This window comes from Heterocephalus glaber, unplaced genomic scaffold (assembly GCF_053883595.1).
Source record: "Heterocephalus glaber isolate CG9 unplaced genomic scaffold, H.glaber_assembly_v1.0 deba00001444, whole genome shotgun sequence".
Taxonomy (NCBI): Eukaryota; Metazoa; Chordata; class Mammalia; order Rodentia; family Bathyergidae; genus Heterocephalus; species Heterocephalus glaber.
In genome coordinates this window covers 9865117-9887484 of record NW_028258297.1, presented here as the reverse complement: position 1 = coordinate 9887484, position 22368 = coordinate 9865117, and the positions used below count along the sequence as shown (strand labels likewise).

Below are 22368 nucleotides of genomic sequence, written 5' to 3'. Positions count from 1 at the left end.
ATAGAGGAGCAGGGCCCGCCTGTCTAGAGCTCAGCTGGAGCCTGGGTGCAGCACGGCAGGCAGGGGCCGGGAGAGGAGGGACAGGGCCTTTGCATCGTCTTCCTCGGGCATTCCTGGAGGCTTCCTGCAGGGCTGGGCCCCATTTTACACTTGAGGTTACTGCAGCCCAGAGGAGCAGTGAAAACCAAGGTCTTCCCTCTGGCTTTGGTCCCAGGCTCTTTCCCCCATGAGGCACAGGATGCACTTGCCTAGATAACAGCTTCCCCTGGAGTTGGGGACCCCCTGATAGAAAAGAGAGAGAGGGCGAGCAAGGACCCAGGCACTTCTCCACCACTCCTCACCATGGCCGTTCTGCCAGGGGTGGGGAACAATCAGGCACTGTCCCTCTCCTCCCCACCCCCTTGGGCTCGCACTGGCTTTCATCACTGACCTAACCCAGAGGGCAGAGCTCTGGGGAGCAGAGGGGCAGGGGAAGGTCAGAGGTCAGCCCATTACATGCCAGGCTGAGCCAGGAATAGAGCCGCTTCGGGGGTTCTTACAGGGGACTCAGGGCCCCCCGGAGGCCCACATCCCACCCTGGTCGAGGTGGACACCCAGGGGTGGGGGTTGAGAAGAGGGGCCGGGCTGCCTTGTACCCAAGGGTGGTGAGGCCAGGGCTCCAGGATAGCTAGGAATGGGCTTCTGGAGGATGCACACGCCTCAGGGTGACTGCATGCCCCTCCCCAGGGCACACCCATTGGGGGATACTTTCCTGTCCCCGGGGATTCTGATACCCACAGACTGATGTCCCCAAGGCTGGCCCACCTCGCCCAGGTTCCCTTCTGCCTCCCCAACCCAGCCTCCCCATTTTGCAGCCGCTGTGTCCTCCTCTCCCGTTTTGCATCAGGCTGAGGGAGGAGACAGCGCTTCCCACCTCCACCAGTGGGATTCACTGGCTCCCTCAACAGGCCCTGTATCCAGATCTGACTACTTTCTCTCTTCCCCTAGAGTCTTCTGTGGCTCCCTGGTGCCAGGCAGATAAGTCCCAGTTCTGGCATCGTGGCCTCCACTGTACCTGGCCACTGCTTCCTCTCAAAGACACAGATATTCATCCATCTGGCAGATTGGCTCGGAATGTTCCCATGTGCTGAGCACCGGGCTAGATGTCGGGCTAGAGGGGTGACCCCAACAGGCGTATTCCTGCCCTGGGGAGTGTGGGACTGGTGTGAGACAGACAAGAAGCTATGTAACAAGCAAACACAAGCACAAGCATAACCACAAACTGCCACATGCTTCTGTGAATGGGGGTGACAGGAGCACATGAGGGCCCCTGTGACCTCCCAACCTCCTCATGCCCCAACCTAGGTGTCAGTCACACTGGGGCTTTGCAGACATCCCCAGGCACCTCCTCGGGGACCCTCGAAATGGCTGCATCTAAAGAAGCTCCCCGTCTGTGACAGTTTCTACCACCCTGCCATGACACTGACTTCAATGCGGGCTGCCAGGTGCAATTAGCCTACTTCCTTGAGCATCAGTGTCTCGCTGCCTCTCCTGCTCCCAGAGCCTGTGGGGCCCTCGCTGGCCTCCTTCTCCTGTGTTCTGGTTGTGGTGGGTCCTTAATAAATGTTAGTAACTGAATGAGCAAATGAGCCAGATTCTCCTGTAATGGCTGTCACATGAGCTAATGACCCTCCCTGGTCTCCACCTTTGCAGTGGCCTTTGATGCCAAGGATGGATCCAGTAGTGAGGCCTCCAGGCCTGGGGAGTGGGTGACAGCTGGGGCTGAGGGCGTGCAGGTGACCAGCCTCAACCACGGTGTAGTCTGCAAAGGCACCTGGGCTGCCCCAGGCCCGCAGGCGGCCCTAGGAGGGATTTCTCCCTATGGCCACCAGGTGGCAGCACGTTCTCAGGAATAGGGAGTGTGTAGGGCGGAGGGGGACCAGCTTCGTTGGCTGAATCCAAGGCTGGGAACTGGAAGGAGGGGATCTTGCAGGGGTCCCGGGCCCAGAGAGGGGTTGGACCTTCCCCTGGGTCACACAGCTGTCAGGGGCACAGCTGGGCCAGGTGTGAAGTCACCCACCGGTCTGGACAGACTCAGGAGCCGCTGGAGGGGAGGAGGAGGATCTGGGAGAGAGGTTCTGTTCCCCAGGCCTGGCCCAGCCTCTTGCAGTGGGTGGCTGTCCTCACCCAGGTTCCAGCCCCAGAATCCCATCTACCTCGAGGGAGGCACTCCTGCTCTTTCCCCCTGGGCCCTCACTTCCCCTCCTCACTCAGTCATTGTCCCCAGCTGTTCCCCCACCTGGCTGTGACTCCCAGTGGGGACTTTTCCCCTGGCCCACAGTCTGCCCCAGAGCCTTCCCACCTGCCCTCCTTCTGGGCCTGGGCACCAGCAGCACCCTGGTCTGTAGGGGGTGGTGGGTGTCCTGAGCTCCGCCCCCGAGCCTGCAGGGTCCATGCATTCTGGGCCTCAGACACAGTAGTTCCCAGATAGGAGTTGGCATTGATGTCACCTGCAGAGGTTTGTGAAAATGTGGCCTCCAAGTTTTCTCATTCACCAAAGTCTCAGATCTGATGGGTCTGAGGTAGAGCCCAGGAATCTGCATGCGGGACATTTCTCAGGGGAGTCTGATGCGGAGGCCTGAGTGCAGGGTGTGTGTGTGTGTGTGTGTGTGTGTGTGTGTGGTTTGTGTGTGTGTCTGGCCCTGGCCCTACCCTCTGAAGCGGCCCAAGCTTAGTTACCCTACAGAGTGACAATGACCCTCTCTGCCATCTGTGCCCAGCGAATCACTCACAAAGCACTTTGTTGCCAGCGCCCCTCCATCCTCATCTGTGTGCCTGATGTCCTGCTACTTCCTCACCCTCCAGACACCCAAGGCTCTGGGACAAAGGCGACTCTCCCCAGATCCCCAACTGAGACCTCCGTGCCATTCTGGGGTGGGACAATGACCATGTGTCAGAGCCTTTGGGTTTGAAAGGTGCTGCTTCTCACAAACCAAAACCCAGGACCTCTCCTGGGCCTGAGGAGTCCGGCTCTGTGGAGAAATCCTGGCACTGCTGCTGTCCCAGTCAGGCTTCATGGCCTCTGCCCCAAGGTGTCCGATGCTTTGGTTTTCTCTGCCCCGCCCAGTCCTCTCCACCTGGGTTTGTAGAAAATCCCATCTCCTTAAAAGCCACGTGATCCCTACCAGCATTTCATCCATAGCCAGGTACTGGGCCAGGCTCTATGGGCAGTTCCCAGAGGACAGGATGAGACACCTGCCCCAGTGGCTTCTGGTCCAGCTGAAAAGACCAGAAGGGCTTGTTTTGCTGATGGAACAAGGTACTTGAACTTTCTGTCCCCTCAAATAAACTATGGTCCAGGGCTGGGGATTTAGCTCAGTGGTTCTACCTCCTGCCTTGAAAGCGCAAGGTCCCGAGTTTGATCCCTGGTACCCAAATAAATAAATAAATAAATAAATAAATAAATAAATAAATAAAATAAACTATAGTCCCAACTGGACTTTCTCAGTCATCTGGAATAGGTCTCTGTGCTGGGGCTCAGGTGAGCCCCTCTGCCAAACAAAGCAGGTCGTGATTTCACGCTAATAGGCATCAGTTACAAAGGAATCAGTTATCTTTTTTGTTTGTCACAGTGACACCTGTTGATGGTTTCCTAGCATCTACGGAGGATGAACTGGCCAGGGAGTATAAAATCTGTAGAGAAACGGAACCCAAGAAGCAGAGTGGAAATGAAAGCACTTTAGAATTTATCAAGATACAAACCCTGAAACCCACTTAATTATTCTGTTTTTGGTTTTCTTGATGTGCTGAGGATTGAACCCAGGGCTTGAACCTTCTAGCCAAGTGCTCTACCACTGAGCTACATCAACAGCCCTCTAAGCTTCACTCTTTTTTTGGGGGGAGGATTAATTTATTTTTTAAAACTTAGAAATCCATAAACCAAAATGATCATATTGCTTCTTTCTCATCCCTAGGTAATGCCATCATTTTAACCAACAATGCTGGGATAAAAGAATATAACCTTCATCATGGGGATACCTTTATTCATTTGGAACCAGAAGAGACCTAGAATAGGAAAAGCAATTCTAGGCAACAGAGATATGGCAGGGGGTATCACAATCTCCAATTTGAAACTATACTACAAAGCTACTGTGATAAAAACAGCATGGTATTGGCAAAGAAACAGACCTGAGGATCAGTGGAATAGATTAGAAGATGCAGAAACAACTCCAGACATACTCAGCCACCTCATCTTTGACAAAGGACCCAACCACCATCATTGGAGGAAAGATAGCCTATTTAATAAATGGTGTTGGAAAAACTGGATTTCAACCTGCCAAAGATTAAAACTAGACCCATACCTATCACCATGCACTAAACTAAGGTCAAAGTGGATTAATGATCTAAATATTAAAACAGAAACACTAAACTTGCTGGAAGATAAGTTAGGTAGAACTCTTGAAGACATTGGCATAGGAAAAGACTTTATGAACAAAACCTCAGTGGCACGGGAACTAGCACAAAGAATCAACAACTGGGATCTCATCTTATTAAAAAGCTTCTGCACCGCAAAAGAAACCACCAACTAAGAGACAACCTACAATGTGGGAAAAAAATTTTAGCAGCTATACCTCAGACAAAGGACTACTATCTAGAATATATAAAGAACTGAAAAAAATCAGACCCCCCCAAATTCAAAGACCCAATTCAAAAATGGGCATCTGAAATGAACAGACATCTCTCAGAACAAGAAGTAAAAGCAGCAAATAAATATATGAAAAAATGTTCAACATCACTGGTCATTGAAAAGATGCAGATGAAAACAACACTGAGATTTCACCTCACCCCAGAAAGAATGGCTGCTATCATGAAATCAACCAATAACAAATGCTGGCAGGGGTGTGGGGAGAAAGGAACCCTTCTCCATTGCTGGTGGGAGTGCAGGCTGGTGAAACCACTGTGGAAATCAGTGGGGAGATACCTCAAAGAACTAGGACTAGAGGTCCCATTTGACCCAGCTATTCCCCTGCTGGGTATCTTCCCAAAAGAATTAAAAGACTCATACCACAGTGATATATGTGCACCCATGTTCATAGCGGCACAGTGTGTAATAGCTAAAACTTGGAAACAGCCCAAGTGCCCATCAACTGGAGACTGGATAAAGATGTGGGTTTTTTTATAAAATGGAGTACTACTCAGCCATAAAGAACCAGAAACTAGAGACATTTATAGCTAAATGGGTGCATATTGAGGCCATACTCTTAAGTGAAATAAATAGGACACACGTGTAAATACCGAATAGTTTCTCTAGTATGAGAAACTGAAAGTGTAAATAAGGGTTAAAATGATTAAAATGAATAACTGATAATTTGAAATAGGAAGAAAAGTCCAAAGGGGTAGGGATGATGGGAGGGGAAGGGGAAAGGAAAGAAAGGAAAGGAAAAATTATGAGAAAAGAAAAAAAAATGGAAACAAAGTCTATGTAAATAGGAAAGGGTGGAGGGGGTGAAGGGCGCACAGGTAATGGGGAAAAAATAAGAACCAAGGGGGCCAGGGATTTAGCTCAGTGGTTTTGCTGCCTGCTGCTCAAGCGCAAGGACTCGAGTCCAATCCCCCGTACCAAAAAAAAAAAAAAAAAAAGAACCAAGATACATCATGTACAGGTACAAGCACCCAATGACAAATGTAAATGTATACCTAAAATGTACCAATAAAAGAACTTAAGAATTAAAACAAAACAAGATAAGCTCCAGTCTTTGCCTCAGTCTCAAGATCTGACCACCTTGGTGAATTTGGGAGGGGAGATCCCAATGATGAATGCAACTGTATTTTATACCTAAAATGTACCAATAAAGTTAATGGGGAAAAAGAAAATTGGGAGGGGAGGATGCAATGTAATTAGCCTAACAACTAAGTTCTCTAGGAATGTGGTCTAGTATTGTTGATGTCACAAAGGGTAATTGAATGTTCCCACCACGCAGGTAGGGAAACTGAGGCTTAGAGAATCAGCTTCCCCAATCTTAAGGGTGGTAAGCCCCCATTTTTTTTTGAGTCAGGGTCTCACTATGTAGTTCAGACTGGCCTTGAACTATGTAGCCCAGGCTGGCCTCAAACTCACAGCAATCCTCCTGCCTCAGCCTCCCAAGTGCTAGAATTACAAGCATGCACCACCATGCCCAGCTTGGTAAATCCCAATCTTAAGGGTGAAAAAAAAATTCCTTGACAAAATATAAGCATACAGTAAGTTAATTTCCGCAGATGGCTCCAGGGAGCCATGAAGAGATGTCAAAAGGCAATACATGACAAATTGCTGAAGGATTGGTGCAAATAACAAGTGTTTCAGGAGTAGAAAAAGGAACGTGGTTTGTGTGCTGGATTGTCTGGGAAGGTTGCCTGGAAGAGGGGGATTATGGCTGAGCCTGGATGATGAGGGGCAAGGCAGAAAAGGGGGCATAGGCTCCTTGCCCTCAACCGGGAAGGGACAGGAAGGAAGCCCTAGAGACATTTGTGCCATGTGACTTGTTCATAGTGCACGCACACCTGTTTCTCTGTTTACTCTTTTCACAAATCCCTGTTGAGAGGAATGGTGTTTCCAAGCCCAGCTACTGACCGTGTGTAATAAAGGGGAAGCTGATTCTCTAAGCCTCAGTTTCCCTACCTGCATGGTGTGGTTGACAATCTCATTCTCCTCTCACAAGGGTGAACCTGAAAGTGACCTATGAAAGTGACCTGAACTGCCAAGCAGGGGGCCACTCAGAAGGTCATCGCTATGGTGGCCTTCTGCACATCTTCCGAGACTTGAGGGAGGGCTTCCGGCAGGCCTTGGAATGTGTGGATAATCATCTGTCTGCACCTCTTCTCCCTCCATGGCCCCCGGGGCAGCTGTAGAAGGACCCTAGATGAGCCTGGCCACATGCTACCTGGAGGAAGTGGCTGCCAACTTCCTCCAGGGCCCATTTCACACAGAAGTGGCAGCAGGGGTTGATGGAAGAGGAGATTCAGACTCCTTAGCTGGGAAGCATTGATAGTGTTTGCTGAATCTCAGGGACATGGGGGCTGGGCCCTCATTGGGACCCTAGGGTCCTCAGGACTCAGAAAGGAGGTGGGAAGGTGAGGAATCTTTCATCAGATACCACAGAAAGTACTTATTATCTGGGCGTGGTGGCACACAACTGTAATCCCAGAATTTGGGAGGCTGAGGAAGGAGGATCACCTTGAACTACACAGTGAGTTCAAGGTCAGCCTGGACTACTTAGACCCTGTCTCAAAAAACCCAAAATCAAACCAAATCAAAACAAAGCTGTTAGTTTTTCAATGCTGTTAGTTTTCAGATAGGGAAATCAAGGCACATAAAGGAAAGGTAACACATCTGTCTGATTCCTCCTTAGTAACAGACCCGAATACACCTCTCCTGCCTCCCAGTTTAATGCCAGTGTTCAAAGGGCACTGGACTAGGCCAACAGGAGTCTCAGGGGTAAGATCTGGATCTTCTACCAACTGTACATGGCTCTGGACAAAAATCACTTGTCTGGCATTTAGCTTCCTCATCTGGAAAATTAGGATTGGGATGGGATCTCGAAGGGCCCTTCCAGCCATGACACTGTCACACTAGTAGAGCAGTCACAGGCTTTTCACAGATGGCAAAGATGTAAAAGGGAAGACCTCAGGATTTGTAGTCTACTGAATTTTGCCAGAAGTAACCCCGACCCCAGGACGCTTTCGTTGCCAAGGCAACCGCCGGGGCCAGCGTGGTCCTCAACGCGCCGCTGAGAAAACTGGGAAGAACTCTGCCCTTCCCAAGATGGAGGCAGAGATAAGGCAAGGGGCGGGGTTAAGCACGTTCAGCCTGTCCAGACGTTTCTTTGTTTCCGCTTTTTCACACTAATACTTGGTCTGTTTCCTGGTTTTTGAGAGTTCTGGGAGCGGGGAGGAAAGAGTGGCCGGCAAAGGTTGAGGCAGATACCCAGAGGAGGGGGAGGCGGGACTTCCGCGTTCTTCCGGAAGTGACGCAACACCTCGCGGCCGCCGCCAGGTGGAAACGGCAGGTGCGTTCAGGTGCCAGCCTGGCCCGGGCCCGGCTCTGGGACTGACTCTTCCAGTCAGCGACAGCGGCAGCGGCAGCTCCCAAGGGCCTGGTGACCCGTGGGCCAGGCTCTGTCATCTGAGCCCATCACCCTGGCCTTAAATTCCTCTCCCCTGTTCCTAGTAAGGATCACCTACCCAGCTCCCGCACTCCGAGACTCCCCCCTTCTCGAGTCCGGGGGAGAGGAGGAGAGACCTGCTGTGCAGGTCGGCGGGGGTGGTGGAAGCTCGGGCTGGCACCTAGTCACTTCGGTCCCCTAAACCCTCTGCTCTTTTCTCTCCCGGATTCAGTTCCCCATTCCCCCACCGAGCTGGGCAGTTAGCCAGCCCACCCCAACTCTCGGAACTATGTTTGCAGACTTGGATTATGACATCGAGGAGGATAAACTGTGAGTATTTTTGCTCCCCATGATCTGGGAGTTCAGGAATCTCAGGTTCCTGTTTCTTTGGATTTCACTTCCCTCAATCCTTGCTTCTCAGCAGGTGTTGTCCTGAAGCAGAAGTAGACCCTGCCTTTCCAGGAACTCATCATCAATAGGGGCCTTGGACAGATTAACAGATACTTACCGTTCAGGGCCACAAGGGAGCTAATTGCATGATCCAGTGACAAAGAGAGCAGAGTGGATGGAGCAGAACTTCTGCAGGGGTGATCAGGGAAGGCTGCTCAAAGGAGGTGGCAAGGGAGCAAGTTTTGAAAGATGAATGGCACCTTCCTCCTCAGCGTGGGTAATTAGTAGGACAGATCTTCAAAACTTAAGTTTGCCTGCTCATTAGAATATATTTTGAGCAAGGATTTGTTTTTTTGTGTCCTCAGCACTTAGTAAGATGCTGGACAGCAATAGGTAGTTAGCAAATGTTTTTTGAATGAATAAAGCTAGTACATGAGAGTCTTTACTATAAAAAATGTTAATTTATAATGAAAACTGAGAGGTAATTGAATGAAATCATTGAAAGATGTCAGGAGGATGTTAAATAACAGGGGATGACTTCGTAGAGGAGGTGGCTGTGATGTCTCATATGTGCCTGAGAAGGGACAGGGACAGAGCCTGGGGCAGATCTCAGAGTTGGAAGGCAGTGCAGGGAAGGGGGTGTGTACACCTGCTACGGAGTGGGTTGACTCTGTGCCTTCCGTGGGCGTTCTTAGGAGAACTCTGATAAGGGAGGCTGGTTCCCACTTTATGGGAGAAGCAGCCAGAGTATAGAGAGGGTGACTTACCCAAGTTCCAGGCAATAAATAGCATTTGCATGACTCCCAGGAGTTGTGTGTTGTGTATTCCAGCACAATTGCTATCTTTCTGGACAAGGAAGGACTGGAAAAGACTGTGTAGCTTTTGGGGTTCAGGAGACTTTGGAGCTCCCTATTCTCATCCTCTTTCCTCCAGGAGACTTACTGAACTTGCTTCTCTTTCTAGTGGAATCCCCACTATGCCTGGGAAGGTGACCCTGCAGAAGGATGCTCAGAACCTGATCGGCATCAGCATTGGAGGAGGGGCCCAGTACTGTCCCTGCCTCTATATTGTCCAGGTATTGCGCACTTTGGAGTTGGAGGCAGGGTCCTGGAGTGAGTCACCTGCTCCCTTGGGCGTGACAGAGGCCTGTCATCTTTCCACTCTGACAAAGCTCTGCCCTCAGCAAAGCCCTAGACTACCCCCTCTAAGTAGGCCTTGCCCTTGTTTTTCTCTGGCATTGCAAGCTCTTTGCCTTCCTGGGACGTGTCTCTGACTATCATCATTTGCTTGTTACTCGTTCTGCATCTGGCTGCTCTGCCAGACTCTTGGCTTTATTAGGACAGGTTGCAGTTTGGTTTTTTTGTTGTTGTTGCTGTAGTTAGTGTCAGGTTTTTTCACTGTAATTAGTGTGGTATGTGCCTGGCATGTAGTGGACATTCCATAAAAATGTCTTTAGTGAATCAACAAAGATGTCAGGCGTGGGTGCTCACCCAAGTGAAAAGGGAAGACTATAAAGAAGTGACTGAGTGCAAATGCCAAGTGCAGGCTTCCCTGCTTACCAGCAGGTTCCTTAACTTCTGAGAGAGGAAAGTGAGCCTCTTGTGAAAATTCAACAAATTCAAATAACTCCTTGCTGGGCGCTTGGGAAACAAGTATATGCAGCAGCTGCTCTTATTTCTGGGCAGCTGTGTATTTTCCCACATGTGCTGCTAATGGTAACTGTTGAGGCAGCTGGCCTGGTGATGCTCTGTCAGCTGCAACACAGCAGTGGGGACAGGCCTTCTGTGAGGCCTCCTTCAACGTGGCTGGTCCGTCAGTGACTTGTCATAGTCTTGGGAGGACCTGGCTTGGACCTTGTTCTGACCCTGCCAGCTGAGTCACTCCTGGTGGCACATGGGGACACTGAGGTCTCTGTCAAGACTTTTGGGAACTTTCTACTCCTGGTGTCCCGAGGTATTGTGATGGTTAGTGAGTCCTCAGAAGGCGGCTTCATCAGGAATGCTGGTGCTTTCTCTTCCTGGAGAGTTTCACATGTCCTTGGGTGACATCCTGCCCTCTGTGGGCTCCTCTGTCTTTTGTGGTTTAATTTTTTAATTGTGTTAAAACTTACTGTGATTAACCTCTTTTTTTTTCCTGTGCTGGGGATCAAACCAGGGCTTTCCACAGGCTGGCAAGTGCTCTACTTCATTCCTTCATGTTGACTGTGTTGAAATGTGCAATTTGTTGGTGTTAAATACGTTATAATATCGTGCAGCCAGCACCACCTACCTCCTGAACTCTTCATCTTGTAAAACTGAGTCTCACCCATCAAATACCAGCACCCTACTCCCCTCCCCTCAGCCCCTGGCCACCGCCTTTCTGCTTTCTGTCTCTGTGATTTTAGCTGTTCTAGGTACCTCATATAAACAGTCATGCAGTTTTGGGTTTTTTTGTTACTAGCAGATGTCACTTAGTACAATGTAAAGATTCATCCACAGTCCAGCGTGTGTCAAAAATCTTCCTTTTAAGTCTGAGTAATTCACTGTAGAAATGTACATTTTGCCTATCCCTCCTTTCTTCAGTGACAGTTGGGTTGCTTCCACCTTTTAGCTGTTGCCAGTGATGCTGCTGAGAACATGACAGATATCTAAGACCCTGCTTTCAGTACTTTGGGGTATGTACCTAGCTAGGAGTAGAACTGCTGGGCCATGTGGTAAATCTGTTTTAATTTTCTGAGGAACTGCCATACTTTTTCCGCAGTGGCTGTACCATTTTACATTTCCACCAAGGGTGCACCGGGGTGTTAATATCTGTATATCCTGTACAACTTTGCTATTTTCTGCTTCTTTTTTTAATAGTGACCATCCTAATGGATATGAGGTGACATTTCATTGTAGTTTGTGTTTGCATTTCCGTAATGATTAGTGACATTTCGAGTCTTACATACTTACTGGTCATCTGTGTATCTTCTTTGCAGAAAAGTCTGTTCAGGTCCCTTGCCCATATTTTAATTGGGTTCTATGGATTTTCGTTATTGGGAATTCCCTATGTATTCTGGATAGTAGTGACTTATTAAATATGTGATTTGCAAATACTTGCCATTCTGTTAGCACCTTTTTACTCTGTCAACCTAGTCTTTTGATGCACAAAGTTTTAAAATTTTTCTGAAGTCCAATTTGCCTGTTTTTTTCACTGTTGGCTTGGTGTCATATTCAAGACATTATTGCCAAATCCGATATGGTGAAGCTTTTACCCTGCTTTCCTCTAATACTTTTACAGTTCTAGGTCTTATGTTTAGCCCTTTGATGCGTTTTGGCTTTGTACCTGTGTATTATTTCAGGTAAGTGTCCGCCTTCATTCCTTTGTATGTGGTGAGTATCCTTTTCCCTGCACCTATTGTTAGGAAGACTTTTCTTCCCTCATTGAATTTCTTGGCACCCTTATCAAATAATCCTTTGACCATAACCACAAAAGTTCACTTTTGGGCTCTCTACTGTATCCCATTGGTCTCTGTATCTCTCTCCATGTTGATACCACAATTTTTATTACTGTTGCTTTGTAGTAAGTTTTCAAATCAGGAAGTGTTTGTTTCCCAGCTTTGTTCTTCTTTTTCAAAATCTTTTTGGCAATTCAAGGTCCCCAAAGATTCCATATGAATTTTAGAAATTAGATTTTTAGAATTTTTCCATTTCCATAAAAACATCATTGGGGCTTTGATAGTAATTGCACTGAATCTGTAGATTGCTTTGGGTAAGTATTAGCATCCTAAAAATATGAAGTCTTCCAATCCATGAACATGGGATGTCTTTCTATTCTCTTACACTTTCTTTAATTTCTTTCATCAACCATTATTATGTTGTTTTTGCCCTGATTCTAGAAGGTAGAAGAACAAAATGTTCATTTTAATTATTTCATATACACACACACATTTGGTTCACAAATGCTTTTTTAAATTTTGTTTTTGTTTGGGAACTCTGCATGGGGTGACAAACAGGATCATAGCCATCTTTTCCAGAATCATGGAACAAATTAAGCTTGTGGACCAAGGTACTACTATGTATATGGTATGATGCTTTTTGTAGAAAACTTAGAAACTGAAGATAAAATAAAGGGAATACAGTATTAGAACTGATGCTGGTAATTTTGGTATCTCTCCTCTGATTTTTTTGGGGATATAGTTTTGTATTCTTTGTCTGTGTGCACACTCACATAGCCTCCTTCCCCTTGCTGTGTCACTCATACACCTGGTTTTTTTTGTTGTGGTTTCTTTGGTTTTTTTGTACCGGGGATCGAACTCAGGACCTTGCACTTGCAAGGCAGGCAGCAGAACTCCCTGTTAAGTCCCTGGCCCCCCTGGGCTTTTCTTTAGGGTCCAAAATGAGGTGTAGGAATTGAAAAGAGGCATTGAATTAGCTTGGAGAAGCCCATTAAAGAAATGACACTGGAGGAGCAAACACTGTATGGGTGTGGTGGTTGGTGTATTTGCTATTAGAAGTCTCATCAGTTCGGATTTATGTCCTGTCCTTCCTCTCTCCCCAAGAATGTGGGGTTGTCCCTTTCTATCTGGTACGTTTTTCCCTTGCCCTGATAGTGCCGCAAGCAGGCAGAAAGGAAGACAGAGCCAGGCGGTGGTTGAGCGGGGGAGAGGCCATCTCCCCACATGGGGCCTCAGTCCTCCTGTCCCCCCATCCCACCTCCACATGCATCCACAGGTGTTCGACAACACCCCTGCAGCCTTGGACGGCACTGTGGCTGCTGGTGATGAGATCACCGGTGTCAATGGCAAGTCAATCAAAGGGAAGACTAAGGTGGATGTGGCGAAGATGATTCAGGAGGTGAAGGTAGGGGCTGCTGTGGATGGCACTGGGGGCAGCCAAGCCCAGCAGGCCAGGTGGGGACTGCTCCCCCCTTCTGTGGGACAGCAGTGCAGGTGTGCTCCGGGCTCCCTCGGTTCCTACTCGTTCACTCAGTACATAAATGGTGCCCCAGGACTTCCACAGGGCCAGGCAAGAGAACAACAGGACCCAGGGGGTCATGGGGAGCTAGCGCAGGCGGAAAAGCCAGGGTGTCCCTGATCAGGGCTGAGGTGGACCTCCCTGGCTCTGTAGGCGCTAATAACATCAGCTGGCCATGCCGGGCCTGGGGAGAGGTAAGTGGAGGACCCTTCCTCATCCCTGTGGGAGCTTCCAGTCCAGCAGGTCCCCTGGGACCCAGGATCTGGGCAGCTCCCTGTCCAGCTGGGCTTCTGTTCTGCAGCCCACGGCCCATGCCACCCGCCCCTGCTCCCCTCTCATCCAGCTGCTCCAGGCCTCTCCACAGGGTCTTCCTTCCCTGCATGGCAGACAGCTGCCTGGCCACCCGGAAGCGAGCGAACAGCTCTTCCTAGAGCTGTGGCTACTAAGAACTCTTGGGAGAGCAGTACTGTGATCAAGGTGTAAAGCCATAAGTTGATTTACAAGGCCCAGAGTCAGGGCTCTGAGCCATCGGAGATGGAGCCCTAGCCATGCCAGCCACGCCTTGCCCAGCCTATGCCATGGTCCTGTTCCCAGCTTCCCTCCTTCCTGGCTTCACCCAGGCAGCTGCTTCTCTGGCTTCCCCCTCCCCCCGTCCCCCTTCAGAGTCTCTGTGCTCATCCCCTTTTTAAGGAGAGGGTCCAAATCCTGTACCTCTTCCCCTGTGCCACATCTCAGAGGTGACAGGGTTCACTGAGCCCCAGATGCTGCTCCACACCATATGGGTACCATCATCCTGGGCATTGCCCACCGGGCACATGGGAACAGGTGAAGGGCGTTCCATCCTGGTGCAGAGCCAGGTCGTGTGTGCTCCCTCTCCGGCAGCCCCTTCCTCCACCCTCTCACTCACCAGATCCCTCTGAGTCTGCACATCCACCTCACATCACCCTGCAGACAAGACCTGTGCATGTCTGTGCACAGCCAGACCTGAGCACACGATTTCCCTAGCTCCCAAGTGTAGGTGCTGGGCAGGGTTGCTGCCCCCTCATGTTAGTGGTGTACAAGAAGGAAGTGACCCACCTGAGGTCATGCAGCTGACCTGGAGCCTGGGCGGACTGCCACTCAGTGCTCTTCCCCTCCTGCCTGGTGCCCCTGTCCTGCCCCAGGGGAGCAGCTCACATCCCACCCCAGGCTCTGGCTGCTCATTGCGCATCGCCTTCAGGGCTCAGTCTTTTTTTTTTTTGGTATTGGGAATTGAACTCAGGACCTTGCACTTGTGAGACAGGTGGTGGAACCACTGAGCTAAATCCTGGGCCACAGTCTTTAAATCGTGTTTCCTATTTGGACAGACTCAGTCCCAAGATCAGGGGCATTTAGATTGCAAGGATGAGAGTCACCATGGTGGCCTCCCACCATTGAGTCAGGGAAGGCTCCTCAGAGGAGCCCCAGCCCCTGCTCCTGAGCTGTCACCAGAGCGCATCTGTGCGACTCCCTGATTGACTTGGCCTCCCCTGCTGGACAGGCTGTCCCTACCCCTTCTTGGTGTCCCCACACTGGGCACAGAGAATTGCCCACCACCGAGAGGCCTGGGATTCAGGAGACCTTCACGACTCTGCCTGTACTGCTCTTGCAGGGGGAGGTGACCATCCACTACAACAAGCTTCAGGCGGACCCCAAGCAGGGCATGTCCCTCGACATTGGTAAGCTGGGCACAGCAGTGGTGTCCCATGGGCCTTCAAACCCCCAGCCTGAAGCAAGAGAGCCCACCCCTGTGCCTCCCTTATGACAGTGGCTTTGATTGTTTTGTGGCTGAGGGCTCTGACTTTTTTCTGACCAAGCCAATCAGAAAGGCCTGGGAGGACCTGAGGTGTTCTCCCTGCAGCTGCCTTTGGGACCTTGCTGTGTCCCAGAGCTGTCCTTTGTAGGCCAGCTCCAGGGTAACCTGGCCCAGGAAAGGAGGCAGCGGGCTCTGGCCTGTGCCTGGTGCCCACTACACACCCTCTCCCTGGCCTCATCTGCCTTCTACTCCTGGGAAGACACAAAGTCCAAACTAGACCTTAGTCCTTGGGCAGAGGATCACAGGCCAGCTTCCTGCTCCTGGCATGCTCTGGGACAAGCTGCCTCCTGCTAGACGGACCAGGCCTTGGTTCTGTGCTTGCTGTAAGCCTAAGAGTAGGAAAGTAGCTCTGAGGTTCCCTTGATCACCCTCTGGCATTACAGATCGAAGCTGAAGGCTGCCAAGCCCAATAGGGGCCCCCAGGCCCTGATGGGAAGTGGAGGAAAGGCTCTTCCTGCTGGCCTGTCCGCCATTGTTGGGCCTGGGGATTGCTCCCAGTGGTCCCGATCACTGCCGTCCTGCCCAGACCCCGGGCTAAACTTCTCACACTTACTCTTCGCAGCCTGCTATCCCTGAAGAGGGAGGGGTGGGACAGGGGGCCCAGACCCTGTCCACTGAGCCTCCCTACTGCAAAGCCTCTCCCAGCACCAATCCCGAGTTCTGCCCCCTGCTGGCCCTTGCAGCCAGTTGTGGTGGGGCCAAGGGTAGGGGTGGCCACGGGGCCCTCCTGGGCCTCACCAGGTCCTTTCTCCCCTGGCCACAGTGTTAAAGAAGGTCAAGCACCGGCTGGTGGAGAACATGAGCTCGGGGACGGCCGACGCCCTGGGCCTGAGCCGGGCCATCCTGTGCAATGGTGAGTCCCGGCCCTGGAGGCTGTGCACTACGCTGCCTACCAGGCTGCTGTGGGTCCTGCTGCCCCGGCTTTGCCTCTGCCTGGGGAGCCAACAAGTCACCTCCCTGGATGCCTGTCTGTCTCTCAGAGAACTCCCACCTCTGTCAGCTGGGCCAGACTGGGCAGGAGCTCTTCTCAGCTCCCCAGGCCGGGGCACAGAGCAGGGGCAGCCAGAGACTGCTGTCTCCCCCACTGTCCATCTTGGCCGCTCTTGTCCAGGAGGTGCTGCTGCCCCGTCTCAGGTTCCTGCCCTGGGTTCTGGAAGTGGCTGCCAGGCTGGGGAAGAAGCCATGTGCGCCAGTGCATTTACACACGCTCAGCACACGCGCGTGTGCATGTTCTCTCCCCAGGGAGGCCAGTGAGACACACGCTCCTGTGCCTGCCCTGCCAGCCCACATATAAATAGCCCCGCTGTGCCCTGTACGTGTGGGAAGATATAAATACCTACCTAAATCGCATGCTCAGCTGGGTGAGTGGGGCTCCATTGGCTGGGGAGTAGAGGCGGGGTCTGAGCTGGTTCCAAATAGGGTACAAAAGTGGCGGCTGCTATTTTTGGCAGCTTGGTGCCTTGAATCCTGTTACTGTAGTTACCATGCATTGGGATGAAATTAGAACTGGTTGTTGTGTTTTTCCCCCTAAACCTTGCAATTTCCCCAGCCATAAATAGGGTTTCTAAAATGGAAGCTGCCATGATGTCCCATGACCCAGCTAAAACAACAGCGCGCCCTTACGTGGCTCCTTTCCTGCGGGCGGGCCGCGTGCTCTGCTCCACTCACGGGAGCCAGGGCCTGGAGGCTGCCCGGTGGCTGCAGCCTCCCCCTCCCGAAGTCCTCCTAGGCACCCCGGCCAGCCTCAAAGCCCATCCCCAGTCACACTCCCTACCTGAGAAGGGCCTGGGCTCAGCCCACACCATAGCCCTCCGCTCCAGAGACCCTGACCCAGGTCAACACCAGAGACTGGAGAGAGAGCAGCATCTCACAGTCCCTGCCTGGGCAGCTTTGGGCAAGGTGCTCTGCCTTTCTGGCCCCCAGTGTTCTCGGAAACAAGGGAAGTAAGCCAGGCATGGTAGAGCATGCTTATAATCCCAGCTCTTGGGAGGCTGAGGCTGGAGGACTGCAAGTGCAGGCCAGCCTGGGCTACAGATAAGTTCAAGGCCAGCCTGAACTACGTAGGGAGACCTTAGCAAAAATCTCAGCTGAACAAACGAGGTGCCCCAAAAACACAGACTGAGGAAAGCCCTAGGGCTGTCCAGAAAGCCTGCAGCTGTCCTGGCTCATGGGTACCAGGACCCAGGAAGTGGCTGCTGCTGCTAAAAGACCAGGCCCTGCCAAGAGCGTGGCTGGGTAAAGAAGCCATCAACATACCCTTGTCCTCATCCTCCCCACTCGGAGATCGGGAATCAGTGGGAGCCCCAAGGAAGAGCCCTAGGTGTCCCCACTCCTCACGGTGCTGGCCCTTCTCTGATCTCACGCCGCCCCAGCACCCCTATCCCACAGCCAGCTTCCTCTCATTTTGAGGGCTTGGGGTGAGGCAGTGCCCCTCCCCGCCCCATGCTCTGGTCGTGCCTGGCCACCGGTCTGGCACCCTGCGAGACCTGGAGCTTACGGGCAGGACTGGAACTGTCCTCCATGGCCATTCCCTGGGCCTAACGCTGTGGCTGCCACAGTAGATGCTCAAATGCAGCCAAAGGCTGTGGTCACCAAGCCCTCCCCTCATCCTACCCCCTGCTGAGCTTCGGTGTGCATCAGCCCGCCTGGTCCCTGTGTATGTCTCCTCTGACTGCATCCTCCCTGGCGTGAGAGAGCCATTTTAGAAGTGCAGGGAGCCTTCGCTGCCAGCCAGGGGCCTGCCTTCTACCCCGTGGGAAGCACCCCCAGCTTTGGCCAGGGGAGGGCCCAGCCCTTGTGTACAAAGGACCCTGGAAGGCCCTCTGGCCCCAGATTTGCCCCAGGTAGTGGCAGATGGGGTGCATCTGCGGAACAACTTAGGGTATGCCGGGCTGATGACAAATGTCCCCAACCCAGCTGACCCTCAGAGGCCATGCCCCTGCCTAGGCCCAGTCCTCCAGGGGCCACCCCTGCCCCAGATCCCTCCCCTGGGCCCCTCTGCTGGCCCAGCTCACTGAGCCTGGTGGCCTCACCTGCTTTCGGTCCCCACAGATGGGCTGGTGAAGAGGCTGGAGGAGCTGGAGCGGACAGCGGAGCTATACAAAGGTGGGTGGGGCCCTGGGCCAGGAAGTATAGGGTGGGGGGCTGCCCTGGGGAGCCCTGCTGCAGAGACTGGCAGTGGGGGCAGGGAGTTCAGCCTAGAAAGTTTCGGACCAGTGAACCCCACCATCCTAGAGATTAAGCCCCTGGAAGACCTCTGCCCACATCATAGAGTCCTGGGTCCCCATCTGATGGTCCTTGAGCTAGCCCTGGGCTGAGTCTTCCCCTCCAGGCCCTGGTGGGGCTGTGGGAAAGGACAGAGGAACAGTGGACTCAACACCCAAGGAGGGCCTTGGCTGGGCTAGGGCCTTGGCTGGGCTGGGGACTGGACCATGGGCTGGTCTTGTCCCTGACATGTACCCCCATCCTCTGTCACTCGGATCTCTCCCACAGGGATGACAGAACACACCAAGAACCTCCTCCGGGCCTTTTATGAGCTATCACAGACCCACCGGGGTAATGGTCCTGCTGTTTGGCCCTGGGCAAATCCCTGCCCCTCTGGGCTCAGTAGCCCCCATACAGTGTGGCCAGGTTCTTCCCTGGGGCCCTTCTCCCACCCACAGCTCTGACCTCCAGCCAGCACGGGCAGGGCATGGCCAAGATGGCGGGACAGAGCAGTGACAGGCCAGTGAGCATCCGGACTGGCTGGCCTTCGAGGACCCTGCCCCTTCTCTCACTGCCACTCACTGTGTACAAGGCCCTTCCTCATGTGTGGTCTCATCTCCTGCAGAAGCCATGGCTGGGCAGGGTGGCCAGTTAGCCTCTTTCTGGTAGATAGAGGAAACACAGACAGGAAGTGGTCACAGGGCCCACAGGGGTGGCGCTGGTGTTGATTTCCAGACCAGGGCTCTGCCCTCAGACAGCACCACCTCAGTCTGCACTCAGCCTTCCCCCGAGGTCCATGCACTCTGGGAGAATGAAGGCCAGCTGCCCAGGGGTGTAGACCCCACACAGACCTTGTCTTTCACCTTGCCAGGCCTTGCCTACTTTTTCCCAACAAACCCCTGGCTTCTCCATTAGGGGGTCAAATAGGGGCCGCCTTCAAGGCAAACTTGTCCTGCAGCCTTTGGGGACGTGTTCTCTGTGATTGGGGTGCGGGAGCCCCAGCCAGCAGCAAGTGAGGCTTTTGTGAAGTTTGCTGACGCACATCGAAGCATTGAGAAGTTTGGCATCCGGCTGCTGAAAACCATCAAGCCGGTAGGTCCTGGTGAGCACGTGTGTGTCCAGCTCCTGATGGCAGGGAGCGGACAGCATGGCACGAAGAGGGTCCTATACCAGAGTTCTGGCTTGGTCACCTACATGGCTGGCTGCCTGTAAGCCATGGTGCCCCCTCAGGGCTTGGCATTGACCATGAGGCTGCTTTTAGCCCTGTTCTGCCACTTCGCCTAGACCAAGCTTTTAACCTTGAAATGGCATTGGCCCTGGCAGCCTGAGTCCACTGGAGGGGATAACACCTTAGTGCCATTCCTTGTCACACGGCCACCCCTGCCTGACCCCTCAGATGCTGACAGACCTGAACACATACCTCAACAAAGCCATCCCCGACACGAGGCTCACCATCAAGAAGTACCTGGATGTGAAGTTCGAGTACCTGGTGAGTGCTGCAGGCGGCTGCGCGCTTGGGAGCCACCCTGGGGCCTTGTCCTGGATGAGCAGCCGCTCTGGGGAGAGCAGGGCGGCCCAGGGCCAAGGGCTTTGTGGAACCCGGGGCCTGGCTGGAGACTTGGGGGCAGCCCAGCCAAGGCAGCCAGAGCTCTCTCCTGGCATCAGCCTGACCCCCTGAGGGTTTCTGTCACCCTCAACAGTGGATTGGACCAGGTCTAGGTTGTTCAAAGTGGGTGCCACAGGAAATTATGAGTTTTAGATAAGAATTCTGTGGGCAAAGGAGGGGAGAAAATGCCCCATGTGCAGCAAGTCCACACATGGGCTTCCTGGCTGTTTTCACTGTGCACCTTTGTTCCCTGGGGATGTGGAACCCCAGGTCTAGAGCATGCTAGGCGGGTGCTGCACTCTGAGCCACACCCCAGGGCATCTCTTAGGACTTGAATTTGGTCACCGCTGGGCTGTACACACCCTCAGGCCGGTCCACCTGCCACCTCTCCCGACTCCCTGCCCACCTGCTGCAGCCTTCCTGGAGTCTCAGCTCACCCTAGCTGGGCGTCTGCAGGAGCCAGGGGCCTGAGATGGCTGCTCGTGTCTGTGTGTGGACAGCTTCCTGGGGTGGTCTGGGGGTACAGTGTGGCTTGAGCGATATGGGGACAGCAGGGTGGGCTCTGACTGCCTGGCCTCTTTGTCCCATGCAGTCCTACTGCCTGAAGGTGAAGGAGATGGACGATGAGGAGTACAGCTGCATTGTGAGTGTCGAGGGGTGAGGGGGCCCAGCCTTGGCATCAGAAAGTCTTGGGGCCCACGTACCTTCCCTCACCTGCTTCACAGAGCCCCCAGAATGCTTTGGGCCTGCCAGAGATATCAGCTGGGTCAGGCCAACCCAGGAGAGACCTAGGGGGCTTGGCCTGGATTCTCGTTGCCAGAATTTGGGTCCACCCTACCCTACCCCAGTTCTTCTAGGCTGGCCACCCCTACTGTGACTCCTGCAAGGAAAAACTGACCAACTTCATTCCTAGTTGCCCTTTAATTTTTAAAATCTGTAATATTTTTGCTATCAGGGTCCATCTTTTGACCAGAGTTCCTTTATTCAACATGACAAGGGTTGAGGTTTTTGTTAGCTTTTCTCTTTCCAAAGCTATTGCCAGGTGCTCCCAGCAGCCACTGGCAACTGAGAATCAAGGGATCACGGTGGCTCTGAGAGGTGTAGGAGGCTGGTATGAGCGGTGTGTGGGCCCTGCAGCCTTCCCACCCACCCTTTCAGACCCCAAGCAGACCCCCTTCGCCCCTTGTCCCTGGTCCCTGATGGGCCCCCACCGCCACCGCAGGCCCTGGGCGAGCCACTGTACCGCGTGAGCACCGGCAACTACGAATACCGCCTGATCCTGCGCTGCCGCCAGGAGGCGCGCGCGCGCTTCTCACAGATGCGCAAGGACGTGCTGGAGAAGGTGGAGCTGCTGGACCAGAAGCACGGTAGGCCTAGGCCGGGGCACCGCCAGCCTCGGAACTGGGTGGGCCCAGCACATCGTTTCACAGGTGGGAAAAGTGAGGCCCAACGAGGTTACGTCCGACCTGAGGCCCAACAAGGTTACGTCCGACCTGAGGATCCCCGGCTGGGTCCCGGATCCCGCCCGCCTCTGCGAGCAGCAGGGGGGGCGGGGCCTGGTTCTCTGGGAGGAGCCAGGTGGGGGGAGGGAGGCCCCCGGCGGGCCTCCGCAGCTAACCGGGCCTGTCGCTCGCCCCCTGCCGCAGTCCAGGACATAGTGTTCCAGCTGCAGCGCTTCGTGTCCACCATGTCTAAGTACTACAACGACTGTTACGCAGTGCTGCGCAACGCCGATGTCTTCCCTATCGAGGTTGACCTGGCCCACACCACACTGGCCTACGGCCCCAGCCAAGGCGAGTTCACTGACGGGGAGGACGAGGAGGAGGAGGAGGAAGACGCAGCGGCCAAAGAGCCGCCCCGGGACACGCGCGGGGTCACCGGGACCCTGGACAAGGGCGGAAGCTGGTGTGACTCCTGAGCGCCCCACCCCCGGGCCAGACCTGGGGAGTTGGGCTCAGAAGGGCCTGCTGGGCTCCTGCTGGACAGCACCACCCCTGGGAGAGCGTGGCCTCCGGACCTGCCCTAGGAGGAGAGGGCGGGAGGTGGCAGAAGTCCAGGGCCGGTCCTGTGGGCACCCCCGTGAGACCCTCGCCTGCCCCAGTGAAGCCCGGGTGGACGAGAGGCTGGGGCCTACGTCTCCCACCTTGCACAGCAGCCCCACCAAGGCCACATGCACCTTGGGAGCCATTATTTATTTTGTCCCCCCCAGCTCCACCACTTCTGAAGAAGGGCTGGGCTCGGGGCCTGTACTGAATAAACAAACCCAGACAAGCCGGGCTG

At 53.3% G+C, this 22368-nt stretch overlaps 1 protein-coding gene and 1 long non-coding RNA gene across 5 annotated transcripts in view; both read left to right on the top strand.

Moving 5' to 3' along the window:
• LOC110349386 (uncharacterized) overlaps positions 1–5622 on the top strand; it is a 66715-nt gene extending 61093 nt beyond the window's left edge. Inside the window, exon 3 of the long non-coding RNA XR_002395298.2 lies at positions 3954–5622. This is a non-coding gene — a long non-coding RNA (uncharacterized LOC110349386). The remainder of the gene's footprint in view (positions 1–3953) is intronic.
• A 2242-nt stretch (positions 5623–7864) lies between these two features.
• Pick1 (protein interacting with PRKCA 1) lies at positions 7865–22361 on the top strand. 4 transcript variants are annotated; one of them, XM_004845625.4, is made up of 13 exons: positions 7865–8024; positions 8353–8450; positions 9474–9585; positions 13202–13330; positions 15075–15141; positions 16042–16131; positions 18330–18383; positions 18771–18833; positions 19441–19574; positions 19879–19971; positions 20681–20731; positions 21311–21455; positions 21735–22361. In XM_004845625.4, the coding sequence occupies exons 2-13, from the start codon at positions 8410–8412 to the stop codon at positions 22004–22006; spliced, it is 1251 nt and encodes a 416-aa protein (XP_004845682.2). In that variant the 5' UTR covers positions 7865–8024; positions 8353–8409; the 3' UTR covers positions 22007–22361. The 4 variants fall into 4 exon arrangements, with proteins under 4 accessions (XP_004845682.2, XP_004845681.2, XP_004845680.2 ...); XM_004845624.4 differs by having other exon boundaries at positions 7968–8184; XM_004845623.4 differs by having other exon boundaries at positions 7968–8268.
• Positions 22362–22368: the final 7 nt, after the last annotated feature.